This window comes from Odontesthes bonariensis, chromosome 20, assembly GCF_027942865.1.
Source record: "Odontesthes bonariensis isolate fOdoBon6 chromosome 20, fOdoBon6.hap1, whole genome shotgun sequence".
Lineage (NCBI taxonomy): Eukaryota > Metazoa > Chordata > Actinopteri > Atheriniformes > Atherinopsidae > Odontesthes > Odontesthes bonariensis.
This window is the reverse complement of record NC_134525.1, coordinates 4,399,426-4,412,366: the sequence shown is the minus strand read 5'-3', so window position 1 is coordinate 4,412,366 and position 12,941 is coordinate 4,399,426. Positions and strand designations below refer to the sequence as shown.

The window sequence follows — 12,941 nt, the reverse complement described above, 5'->3', positions numbered from 1 at the left end:
AATTAACATTATATCTACCAGAACTAAACTATGTTTTATTATCAGCATATCACACTCTCAGTATAATAGAAACCACATATTTCCCCCATAACAATCAACAGCTTAAGGTTTCCTCAATTTTGACTAATAAATTATTTGAAGCAATGCTGTACTCCCCCTCTGTCTACACAGTGTGTTCTAACTTTGCCGAACCTCCTCTGTTTGCTTACAAAGGTAGCAAACAAAATCTTTCTAGGTCTTGATTATGAGTCTAGACAATCCACCGTGGTCATTTATTCTCTTGCAAGAATCAAATGAAAAAGTAAGATGCGTTGGATCAGAGCCATCATGAATTCTTCATCCATGTCACCTCGCCCCATTTTCTGAGCTAACTCTACCTCTTTATACATTGCATCTGTGTAATGTGTCCCCCCGTTTGCTGCCACCACGTTGTCGACCATCTCCAGAAGTTGCGTTACCTGTTTTCTGTCCTTGCTCATGTTGTCAAAGACTAGGAACCTTCCGCCACAACGTTGGATAACTCGTTGAAGCCCCGGGTCACCTTCACGTACATATTCCTGTATGGTCATGGTTCCAAGATCACCAGCACGGGTAAACAGCACAATCATGAACTGGTTGGCTTTTGGAGCAAACAGCTCCTGTAGTGCTTCCACAGAGTTCTTCTCTTCTTTGGTGAATCGGCCAACTTGGATCACCAGCAGGAAGACATGTGGACCAGGACAGGAGACTTTGACACATTTCACTATTTCTCTTTTTATGAAATCTGCCGTTTTGGAAGTGTCCGGGATCCCTGGCGTGTCAACCACACTAACTACTCTGTTACCCCAGAGAGCGACTCCTTTTTCACAGGCTTCTGTCACTGAACTTGCAGCGGGACTAGATTTGAATTTCGTTTCTCCAAGAATGGTGTTTCCAACTGCACTTTTGCCCACAGCAGTTTTTCCAATCATCACAATTCTCAAATCAAGAGCTGCAAGACAATGGACAAACTCAGTTTAAATTCTCTTACAGTGTGACTTGGTTGTTGTATAAATACCTGACTGAATGTTAGTTCATTATTTTAAAATGCAAATGACTTGTACAGATGGGGGGAAAATCTTACCTTACTTAATTCAATTGTAAAGAAGAGAAGAAGAGACTACATTTCCCATCATGCCTGTGTGTGGCAGAGGAAAAGCCGAAGGAGGTGAAGCAGCGGCAGCAGCAGCAGCAGCAGCCCCAGCGAGGACTTCCCAGCCAGCCGGGGCAGAGCTGTTGTGTGTGAATGAAAAAGGCAGTTTGAAGCCTTTTCCCGCTCTGCTGGCGCAACCGTGAGTCAGAGGGGCGCGAGCTCAGAGGGACATAAATAGAGCGAGCGGCTGGCGAAGACCCTGCCGCACGCGCGGGGGCGTGTCCCTTCGCGGGATGTAGCGTAATGTGCCTCCACTTCGTCTCGGCAAATCGCTACATCTCGCTCCGAATCTCTTTCTTTCTTCCTCCTCCTCTCCCTCTTTTTTTCTCCTCTTTCTCTTTCTCGCTCTCCCCCTCTTTTTTTTCTCCTCTCCTCCTCCTCTTCTTCCTCCTCTCCTCTCCTCTCCTCTCCTCTCCTTTCTCCCCCTCTCCTTTCTCTCCCCCCCCCCTCTCCTTTCTCTCCCTCTCCCTCTCTTTCTCTCCCTCTCCCTCTCCCTCCAAGCTCAAACAGCTGGTGTTTCTCAACGCTCTTTGAGTGGCTTAACACAGTCAGTTCTTCCTCTCGAGTGGTTGACATGTTTTTTATCCTTCAGAGTTTCATACTTTCATTAATAGCGCCGTATTGGATCACTGTATGGTGCCCCCCCCCCCCCCTCTTTTTTTTGGTGATGAAGCTGCTTTGATACTGTTTCGTGTTGTGGTGGCTGTTGGTATTTCTAACTGTTGAACTGATCTGAAGTTGTTTTTGTGGAAGTGGTGCTATTTTGTGATCATTGAACTGGTTGTAATAAAACTTTGATTTATAAAGCATTGTCATGCAGCATTTTTACTCATCATAAGGGCTTAACAATGTCAATAATGAAACAAAACGTTATAAAATGAGGTTTAAGCTATTAATTAATTGATCATGTAAATATATATGGGACCGGTTAGGGTTAGGGTTAAGGCTGGGGTTAAGGCTGGGGTTAGGGTTAGGGTTAGGGTTAGGGTTAGAGTTAGGGTTAGAGTTAGAGTTAGGGTTAGGGTTAAGGCTGGGGTTAGAGTTAGGGTTAGGGTTAAGGCTGGGGTTAGGGTTAGAGTTAGGGGCCTGCCAGGTGAGTGTTTAAACTTGCAAACTATGCAACAAGCTTTTTATGTATTAACATTATATTTCGATTTACATGACATTATTTGAAATTTGAAATTTCAAATTGAGTTTGAACTTGTTTTGACTGAAGGAATTCCTTTTATAGCAAAAATCCGTATTTCGTCTTAACTCCGCAAAAGAAGGCTATTCCTGTGTTTCTTTCTCCAAAAAGGTCATTTAAAGGGCTTTGTGCGTGGAACCTACTTCGAATGGATACATATGAAGGACAAAGGACTTTGAACTTGTTTTGACTGAAGGAATTCCTTTTATAGCAAAAATCCGTATTTCGTCTTAACTCCGCAAAAGAAGGCTATTCCTGTGTTTCTTTCTCCAAAAAGGTCATTTAAAGGGCTTTATGCGTGGAACCTACTTCGAATGGATACATATGAAGGACAAAGGACTTTGAACTTGTTTTGACTGAAGGAATTCCTTTTATAGCAAAAATCCGTATTTCGTCTTAACTCCGCAAAAGAAGGCTATTCCTATGTTTCTTTCTCCAAAAAGGTCATTTAAAGGGCTTTATGCGTGGAACCTACTTCGAAAGGATACATATGAAGGACAAAGGAGTTTGAACTACAGAAGAGACGTGTCTAAGTGTGCGTTTGTGTGTGTGCACGTGCGTATGCGTGTGTGTGTGTGTGTGTGTGTTTGTGCATGTGCATGTGTAAATGTGCACGTGCACACACATGTGACAGACTCCTCCCCCTGATACAGAGACTCCTCCCCCTGATACAGAGACTCCTCCCCTAAAACAGAGACTCCTCCCCTTGATACATAGACTCCTCCCCCTAAGACAGAGACTCCTCCCCTAAGACAGAGACTCCTCCCCCTTTTACATAGACTCCTCCCCCTGATACAGAGACTCCTCCCCTAAGACAGAGACTCCTCCCCCTGATACAGAGACTCCTCCCCCTGATACAGAGACTCCTCCCCCTGATACAGAGACTCCTCCCCCTGATACATAGACTCCTCCCCCTGATACAGAGACTCCTCCCCTAAGACAAAGACTCCTCCCCCTGATACAGAGACTCCTCCCCTAAAACAGAGACCCCTCCCCCTGATACAGAGACTCCTCCCCCTTATACATAGACTCCTCCCCCTAAGACAGAGACTCCTCCCCTAAGACATAGACTCCTCCCCCTGATACAGAGACTCCTCCCCTAAAACAGAGACTCCTCCCCCTGATACAGAGACTCCTCCCCCTGATACAGAGACTCCTCCCCCTTATACATAGACTCCTCCCCCTAAGACAGAGACTCCTCCCCTAAGACATAGACTCCTCCCCCTGATACAGAGACTCCTCCCCTAAAACAGAGACTCCTCCCCCTGATACAGAGACTCCTCCCCATTTTCAGAGACTCCACCCCTTGATAAAGAGACTCCTGCCCCTGATACAGAGACTCCTCCCCTAAGACAGAGACTCCTCCCCTGATACATACACTCCTCCCCCTTATACAAAGACTCCTCCCCTAAGACAGAGACTCCTCCCCCTTATACAGAGACTCCTCCCCCTTATACAAAGACTCCTCCCCCTGATACATACACTCCTCCCCCTTATACAAAGACTCCTCCCCTAAGACAGAGACTCCTCCCCCTTATACAGAGACTCCTCCCTCCTTAGGCAGAGACTCCTCCCCCTAAGACTCCTCCCCCAAGACAGAGACTCCTCCCCCTAAGACAGAGGCTCCACACCTAAAACAGAGACTCCTCCCCATGACAGAGACTCCTCCCCCTGATACAGAGACCCCTCCCCCTAAAACAGAGACTCCTCCCCTAAGACAGAGACTCCACCCCTTGATACATAGACTCCACCCCCTAAGACAGAGACTCCTCCCCCTTATACATAGACTCCTCCCCTAAGACAGAGACTCCTCCCCCTGATACAGAGACCCCTCCCCCTAAAACAGAGACTCCTCCCCTAAGACAGAGACTCCCCCCTTCTGATACATAGACTCCTCCCCCTAAGACAGACTCCTCCCCCGATAAAAAAGACTCCTCCCCTAAAACAGAGACTCCTCCCCCTAAAACAGAGACTCCTCCCCCTGATACATAGACTCCTCCCCTAAGACAGAGACTCCTCCCCCTGATAAAGAGACTCCACCCCATGACAGAGACTCCTCCCCCTGATACAGAGACTCCTCCCCATTTTCAGAGACTCCACCCCTTGATAAAGAGACTCCTCCCCCTGATACAGAGACTCCTCCCCTAAGACAGAGACTCCTCCCCCTGATACAGAGACTCCTCCCCTGATACAGAGACTCCCCCCCTGATACAGAAACTCCTCCCCTAAAACAGAGACTCCACCCCTTGATACATAGACTCCTCCTCCTAAAACAGAGACTCCTCCCCCTGATACATAGACTCCTCCCCCTAAGACAGAGACTCCACCCCTTGATACATAGACTCCTCCCCCTAAGACAGAGACTCCTCCCCCTGATACAGAGACTCCTCCGCCTATGACAGAGACTCCTCCCCCTGATACATAGACTCCTCCCCCTAAGACAGAGACTCCACCCCTAAGACAGAGACTCCTCCCCCTGATACAGAGACTCCTCCCCCTAATACTCCTCCCCCTGATACAGAGACTCCTCCCCCTGATACAGAGACCCCTCCCCCTAAAACAGAGACTCCTCCCCTAAGACAGAGACTCCTCCCCCTGATACATAGACTCCTCCCCCTAAGACAGAGACTCCTCCCCTAAGACAGAGACTCCTCCCCCTTATACATAGACTCCTCCCCCTAAGACAGAGACTCCTCCCCTAAGACATAGACTCCTCCCCCTGATACAGAGACTCCTCCCCTAAAACAGAGACTCCTCCCCCTGATACAGAGACTCCTCCCCCTGATACAGAGACTCCTCCCCCTTATACATAGACTCCTCCCCCTGATACAGAGACTCCTCCCCCTAAGACAGAGACTCCTCCCCTAAGACATAGACTCCTCCCCCTGATACAGAGACTCCTCCCCTAAAACAGACTCCTCCCCCTGATACAGAGACTCCTCCCCATTTTCAGAGACTCCACCCCTTGATAAAGAGACTCCTCCCCCTGATACAGAGACTCCTCCCCTAAGACAGAGACTCCTCCCCTGATACAGAGACTCCCCCCCTGATACAGAGACTCCTCCCCCTAAAACAGAGACTCCTGCCCCTGATACAGAGACTCCCCCCCTGATACAGAGACTCCTCCCCTAAAACAGAGACTCCACCCCTTGATACATAGACTCCTCCTCCTAAAACAGAGACTCCTCCCCCTGATACATAGACTCCTCCCCCTAAGACAGAGACTCCACCCCTTGATACATAGACTCCTCCCCCTAAGACAGAGACTCCTCCCCCTGATACAGAGACTCCTCCCCCTATGACAGAGACTCCTCCCCCTGATACATAGACTCCTCCCCCTAAGACAGAGACTCCACCCCTAAGACAGAGACTCCTCCCCCTGATACAGAGACTCCTCCCCCTAATACTCCTCCCCCTGATACAGAGACTCCTCCCCCTGATACAGAGACCCCTCCCCCTAAAACAGAGACTCCTCCCCTAAGACAGAGACTCCTCCCCCTGATACATAGACTCCTCCCCCTAAGACAGAGACTCCTCCCCTAAGACAGAGACTCCTCCCCCTTATACATAAACTCCTCCCCCGATAAAAAAGACTCCTCCCCCTAAGACAGAGACTCCTCCCCTAAAACAGAGACTCCTCCCCCGATAAAAAGACTCCTCCCCTAAAACAGAGACTCCTCCCCCGATAAAAAGACTCCTCCCCTAAGACAGAGACTCCTCCCCCTGATACAGAGACTCCACCCCATGACAGAGACTCCTCCCCCCTTATACATAGACTCCTCCCCTAAGACAGAGACTCCTCCCCCTGATACAGAGACTCCTCCCCCTGATACATACACTCCTCCCCCTTATACAAAGACTCCTCCCCTAAGACAGAGACTCCTCCCCCTTATACAGAGACTCCTCCCTCCTTAGGCAGAGACTCCTCCCCCTAAGACTCCTCCCCCAAGACAGAGACTCCTCCCCCTAAGACAGAGGCTCCACACCTAAAACAGAGACTCCTCCCCATGACAGAGACTCCTCCCCCTGATACAGAGACCCCTCCCCCTAAAACAGAGACTCCTCCCCTAAGACAGAGACTCCACCCCTTGATACATAGACTCCAACCCCTAAGACAGAGACTCCTCCCCCTTATACATAGACTCCTCCCCTAAGACAGAGACTCCTCCCCCTGATACAGAGACCCCTCCCCCTAAAACAGAGACTCCTCCCCTAAGACAGAGACTCCACCCCTTGATACATAGACTCCACCCCCTAAGACAGAGACTCCTCCCCCTTATACAGAGACTCCTCCCCTAAGACAGAGACTCCTCCCCCTGATACAGAGACCCCTCCCCCTAAAACAGAGACTCCTCCCCTAAAACAGATACTCCTCCCCCTTATACATAGACTCCTCCCCCTGATACATAGACTCCTCCCCCTAAGACAGAGACTCCTCCCCCTTATACATAGACTCCTCCCCTAAGACAGAGACCCCTCCCCCTAAAACAGAGACTCCTCCCCCTAAGACAGAGACTCCACCCCTTGATACATAGACTCCTCCTCCTAAAACAGAGACTCCTCCCCCTGATACAGAGACCCCTCCCCCTAAAACAGAGACTCCTCCCCTTGATACAGAGACTCCTCCTTCCTTAGGCATAGACTCCTCGTGTATGTGTGAACGTGCTAGTGCATGTGTGTGCACGTGGTAGTGCATGTGTGTGCACGTGCTAGTGCACGTGTGTGTGCACGTGCGTGTGCATGTGTGTGCATGTGTGTGTGTGTGCACGTGCGTGTGCATGTTTGTGTGTGCACTTGCTAGTGCGCGTGTGTTTGTGCACGTGCGTATGTGTGTGCTCGTGCATTTGTGTGTGTGCACGTGCTAGTGCACGTGTGTGTGTGCATGTGTGTGCACGTGGTAGTGCACGTGCGTGTGCATGTGTGTGTGCACATGCTAGTGCATGTGTGTGTGCACATGCTAGTGCACGTCTGTGCATGTGCGTGTGCACGTGTGTGTGCATGTGTTTGTGTGCACGTGCGCGTGTGTGTGCACGTGCTAGTGTACGTGTGTGCACGTGCGTATGTGTATGCGTGTTTATCTATGTGCACGTGCTAGTATACGTGTGTGTGCACGTGCTTGTTTATTTGTGTGTGTGCATTTGTTTGTGTGCACGTGTGTGCACATGTGTGTGCACGTGCGTGTGCATGTGTGTATGTGCACAGGCGCTTGTGTGTGCACGTGCTAGTGTACGTGTGTGTGCACGTGTGTGTGCACGTGCCAGTGCATTTGTGTGTGTGCATGTGCGTGTGCACGTCTGTGTGTGCATGTGCGTGTGCACGTGTGTGTGTGCATGTGTGTGTGCACGTGCGCGTGTGTGTGCACGTGCTAGTGTACGTGTGTGTGCACGTGCTTGTGCATTTGTGTGTGTGCACGTGCGTGTGCACGTGCGTGCAAGTGCGTGTGCATGTGTGTAATCACGTTCGTGTGCACGTGCGTGTGCATGTGTGTGCACGTGCGTGTGCATGTGTGTGGACGTGCTAGTGCACGTGCGTGTTCATGTGTGTGCATGTATGTGTGCACGTGCTAGTGCACATGTGTTTGTGTGCGTGTGCATGTGTGTGTGTGCATGTGCATGTGTGTGCACGTGGTAGTGCACGAGCGTGTGCATGTGTGTGTGCAAATGCTAGTGCACGTCTGTGCTTGTGCGTGTGCATGTGTGTGTGTGCACGTGCGCGTGTGTGTGCACGTGCTAGTGTTTGTGCACGTGCGTGTGCATGTGTGTGTGTGCACGTGCCAGTGCGCGTGTGTTTGTGCACGTGCGTATGTGTGTGCTAGTGCATTTGTGTGTGTGCACGTGCTAGTGCACGTGTGTGTGTGTGCGTGTGCATGTGTGTGTGCACGTGGTAGTGCACGTGCGTGTGCATGTTTGTGCACATGCTAGTGCACGTGCCTGTTCATTTGTGTGCGTGTGCATGTGTGTGTGCACGTGCTAGTGCACGTGTGTTTGTGTGCGTGTGTGCACGTGCTAGTGTACGTGTGTTTGTGTGCGTGTGCATGTTTGTGTGTGCATGTGCATGTGTGTGCACGTGGTAGTGCACGAGCGTGTGCATGTGTGTGTGCAAATGCTAGTGCACGTCTGTGCTTGTACGTGTGCATGTGTGTGTGTGTGCATGTGTGTGTGTGCACGTGCGCGTGTGTGTGCACGTGCTAGTGTACGTGTGTGTGTGCACGTGCGTGTGTGCACGTGTGTGTGCACGTGCGTGTGCACGTGTGCATGTGTGTGTGCACGTGCTAGTGCACGTGTGCATGTGTGTGTGCACGTGCGTGTGCACGTGCGTTTGCATGTGTGTGCACGTGCGTGTGCACGTGCGTTTGCATGTGTGTGCACGTGCGTGTGCATGTGTGTGGACGTGCTAGTGCACGTGCGTGTTCATGTGTGTGCGTGTTCATGTGTGTGTGCACGTGCTAGTGCATTTGTGTGTGTGCACGTGCTAGTGCATGTGTGTTTGTGCACGTGCGTGTGCACGTGCGTGTGCACGTGTGTGTGCACGTGCGTGCAAGTGCGTGTGCATTTGTGTAAGCACGTTCGTGTGCACGTGCTAGTGCATGTGTGTGTGCACGTGCGTGTGCATGTGTGTGCACGTGCGTGTGCATGTGTGTGGATGTGCTAGTGCACATGCGTGTTCATGTGTGTGCGTGTGCATGTGTGTGTGTGCATGTGCATGTGTGTGCACGTGGTAGTGCACGAGCGTGTGCATGTGTGTGTGCACATGCTAGTGCACGTCTGTGCTTGTGCGTGTGCGTGTGTGTGTGCACGTGCGTGTGCACGTGCTAGTGTACGTGTGTGTGCACTTGTGCGCGCGCGTGCGTGTGCATGTGTGTGTGCACATGCGTGTGCATGTGTGTGTGCGTGCGTGTGCATGTGTGTGGACGTGCTAGTGCACGTGCGTGTTCATATGTGTGCGTGTGCATGTGTGTGCACGTGCTGGTGCACGTGTGTTTGTGTGCGTGCGTCTGTGTGTGCACGTGCTAGTGCACGTGTGTTTGTGCACGTGCGTGTGTGTACGTGCTAGTGCATTTGTTTGTGTGCACGTGCTAGTGCATGTGTGTGTGCACGTGCGTGTGCATGTGTGTGCACGTGCGTGTGCATGTGTGTGGACGTGCTAGTGCCCGTGCGTGTTCATGTGTGTGCGTGTGCATGTGTGTGTGCACGTGCTAGTGCACGTGTGTTTGTGTGCGTGTGCATGTGCATGTGTGTGCACGTGGTAGTGCACGAGCGTGTGCATGTGTGTGTGCACATGCTAGTGCACGTCTGTGCTTGTGCGTGTGCGTGTGTGTGCACGTGCGTGTGCACGTGCTAGTGCACGTGTGTTTGTGCACGTGCATGTGTGTGTACGTGCTAGTGCATTTGTGTGTGTGCACGTGCTAGTGCATGTGTGTTTGTGCACGTGCGTGTGCACGTGTGTGTGCACTTGCGTGCAAGTGCGTGTGCATGTGTGTAAGCACGTTCGTGTGCACGTGCTAGTGCACGTGTGTTTGTGCACGTGCATGTGTGTGTACGTGCTAGTGCATTTGTGTGTGTGCACGTGCTAGTGCATGTGTGTTTGTGCACGTGCGTGTGCACGTGTGTGTGCACTTGCGTGCAAGTGCGTGTGCATGTGTGTAAGCACGTTCGTGTGCACGTGCTAGTGCATGTGTGTGTGCACGTGCGTGTGCATGTGTGTGCACGTGCGTGTGCATGTGTGTGCACGTGCTAGTGCACGTGTGTTTGTGTGCGTGCGTCTGTGTGTGCACGTGCTAGTGCACGTGTGTTTGTGCACGTGCGTGTGTGTGTACGTGCTAGTGCATTTGTTTGTGTGCACGTGCGTGTGCACGTGTGTGTGCACGTGCGTGCAAGTGCGTGTGCATGTGTGTTTGTGCACGTGCGTGTGCACGTGTGTGTGCACGTGCGTGCAATTGCGTGTGCATGTGTGTAAGCACGTTCGTGTGCACGTGCTAGTGCATGTTTGTGCACGTGCGTGTGCATGTGTGTGCACGTGTGTGGACGTGCTAGTGCACGTGCGTGTTCATGTGTGTGCGTGTGCATGTGTGTGTGCACGTGCTAGTGCACGTGTGTTTGTGTGCGTGTGCATGTGCATGTGCATGTGTGTGCACGTGGTAGTGCACGAGCGTGTGCATGTGTGTGTGCACATGCTAGTGCACGTCTGTGCGTGTGCACGTGTGTGTGTGTGTGTGCATGTGTGTGTGTGCACGTGCGCGTGTGTGTGCACGTGCTAGTGTACGTGTGTGTGTGTGCACGTGTGTGTGTGCACGTGCGTGTGCACGTGTGTGCGCGCGTGCGTGTGCATGTGTGTGTGCACGTGCGTGTGCATGTGTGTGCACGTGCTAGTTCATGTTTGTGTGCACGTACGTGTGCATGTGTGTTTGAACGTGCACGTGTTTTTGTGCACGTGCTAGTGCATTTGTGTTTGTGCACGTGCATATGTGTGCACGTGTGTGTGCATGTGCGTGTGCACGTGTGTGTGCAAATATCTGTAAATGTGCATAATTATTTTCTAATGCCAAAAAAATGTGACAAAGACAATTATATTACTCGTGAAATGTTTATTTACGAAATATTTATTTTTTAAAAATTGAAACTTGATCAAATTAGGCTTCATCAAAGCAACAACACACTCATATAAACCAGACAGGTTACAAAATCAAATATTATGCAAAGGAAACTCAGAACGCATAAATTCAGCACAGAGAACTGCCAATGCAATGAAGCTGCACTGCCCATGAACTATAAATGATAAAAGTAACATTTCAGTAATCAGCATTGAAACGTGCTATTGTAAATATTTTTGCCTACTTCCAATTAGTGAGATACATGTGCCTGTCGGGGCGCGCAGGTTTCTTTAATCCTCGGTGGCACTGAGGACAGGGCCACTCGCAAGTCCTGTTCAACCGAGAGCCGCGACCTCCTGTTGTTCTTCATGTGAACTAGAGAGGAGAACGCCAACTCACACAGGCAGGTAGTGGGGAAAAGAAGCCGTTGCTCAATGGCGTGGTTGGACAAGCTCCGATGCAGAAGCCAACCAAAACTGATCCAGAGGGAGCTCACTACATTTGAGTTTCAGTGTGGGGTCCACACGGAGCTCTGCGCACTCCTCTCTCTCTCTTTCATAGTGAGCTTTTCTGTTGAGGATTCCTGGTTGAATGGGTCTCGGATCCAGTCATAGTCCTCGATGTCAGCCACACGTGGAAAATAGCGCTCAAACCTGTCTTTTAAGGTCTTAAGGTGTTCGGCACATACAGCGCGCTCCATAGCTGCCTGTGGCGCAGCTGATGCCAGCGGGAACATCTCCATGGAGCCCTGTCCCAAAGAATCATTTTGCCCATAAACCCCTCACAGAATCTTGTCTGTGGATGATAAAATATTTTCATTCCTGCCCTGAAGCTTGACGTTCAACTCGTTCAGACGTCCAAATATGTCCGCAAGGTGAGCCAGCCTGGCGCACCGCCTCTCATCCGCGAGCTTGTCCGTATGTGGGACAGCGTGTTCAGGTGAACATTCAAAAAGCTCTTCCCGAAGCTCATAAAGACGGGATAGGACTTTCCCCCGTGACAGCCAGCGCACCTCTGTGTGGAGGATCAGGCTTTGGTGGCCGGCTCCCATCTCGGCGCACAGCTGGGAGAAGAGGCGAGATTTCAGTGTAATTCACCCGCCTCTGCACAGCCTGATTCAGCACCTCGGTCAACTCCGGGGGCATGGTTTTTGCAACTAATGCCTCTCGGTGCAAAATGCAGTGGTTTGTCACAATATGTGGATTTTGTGCTTTCACCTGAGCAATAAATCCTTTCACTCTCCCCGTCATGCCTGCCGCACCATCTGCGCAAAGACTGACGCACATATTCCAGCTCAGATTGTTCTCTTCTAAATACTTATCGGTAACCCTGAATATTTCTTCTCCCGTTGTATGGCTTTCCATTTCTTTCCAGAAAAAAAAAGTCTCTTTGATAGAGTCACCATCAACATATCTGACGTTTGCCAGAAGTCGGGCTGCGGCCCCACTTATGGCAGCAGATGCGTGCAGTTGTAGGGACAATCTGCCGCTCGCCTGTGGTTTCTCTGTCAAATGTTGCTCAATGTCTCCTGACATGTCGTCGATCCTTCTTTTCATTGTGTTATCAGACGACGGCACTTTGGATAGCTCATCTGGACCCAGCATGACACCTACAATTTTTTTGCAAGCGGGGAGGGTGAGTGTCTCCGCTATTGTGTGAGGTTTCTTCTGCTTTGCAATGAGCTCCGCTAGCATGTAACTAGCCTCCATTGCCTTTTCAGACACTTTCACACAATCCAACAAACGGCCTCTGGTTCAGATCCCGCGCTCTTTTGAAGAAGGCCAAGTTTCTCTCAACGTGGAAGATGTACAAAAGGTTGTCTCTGTGTGTTTCTTTCTGTTAATAATTGCTGCGCATGTGAATTCCCACCCTGCCAAGGTCCTTGAATGCACCACAAAGACGCAGATCGGTTCAGCGCAAAACATCGGCTGAACGATCTCTGTGGTGTGTGCGTCCATTAAGCCGTGAGTTATGTTGATTTACTTATGTGTTAC

The 12,941-nt window shown here is 50.7% G+C and overlaps 1 protein-coding gene across 1 annotated transcript; it reads right to left on the bottom strand.

Moving 5' to 3' along the window:
• Positions 1-272: 272 nt before the first annotated feature.
• LOC142370476 (GTPase IMAP family member 7-like) lies at positions 273-12,092 on the bottom strand. The gene is made up of 2 exons (XM_075453052.1): positions 11,960-12,092; positions 273-970 (listed from the first exon to the last, which is right to left on the bottom strand). Exons 1-2 carry the CDS (start codon positions 12,090-12,092, stop codon positions 273-275), a joined length of 831 nt encoding a protein of 276 aa, XP_075309167.1.
• Between the last annotated feature and the right edge of the window lie 849 nt (positions 12,093-12,941).

Excerpts from the sequence above, each read along its gene's own strand:
- LOC142370476 (XM_075453052.1), bottom strand. The coding sequence starts at position 12,092 with ATGCCCCCGGAGTTGACCGAGGTGCTGAATCAGGCTGTGCAGAGGCGG. Across the intron at positions 971-11,959 it reads GCCTGATCCTCCACACAGAG|CTCTTGATTTGAGAATTGTG; the intron begins GTGCGCTGGCTG and ends ATTGTCTTGCAG.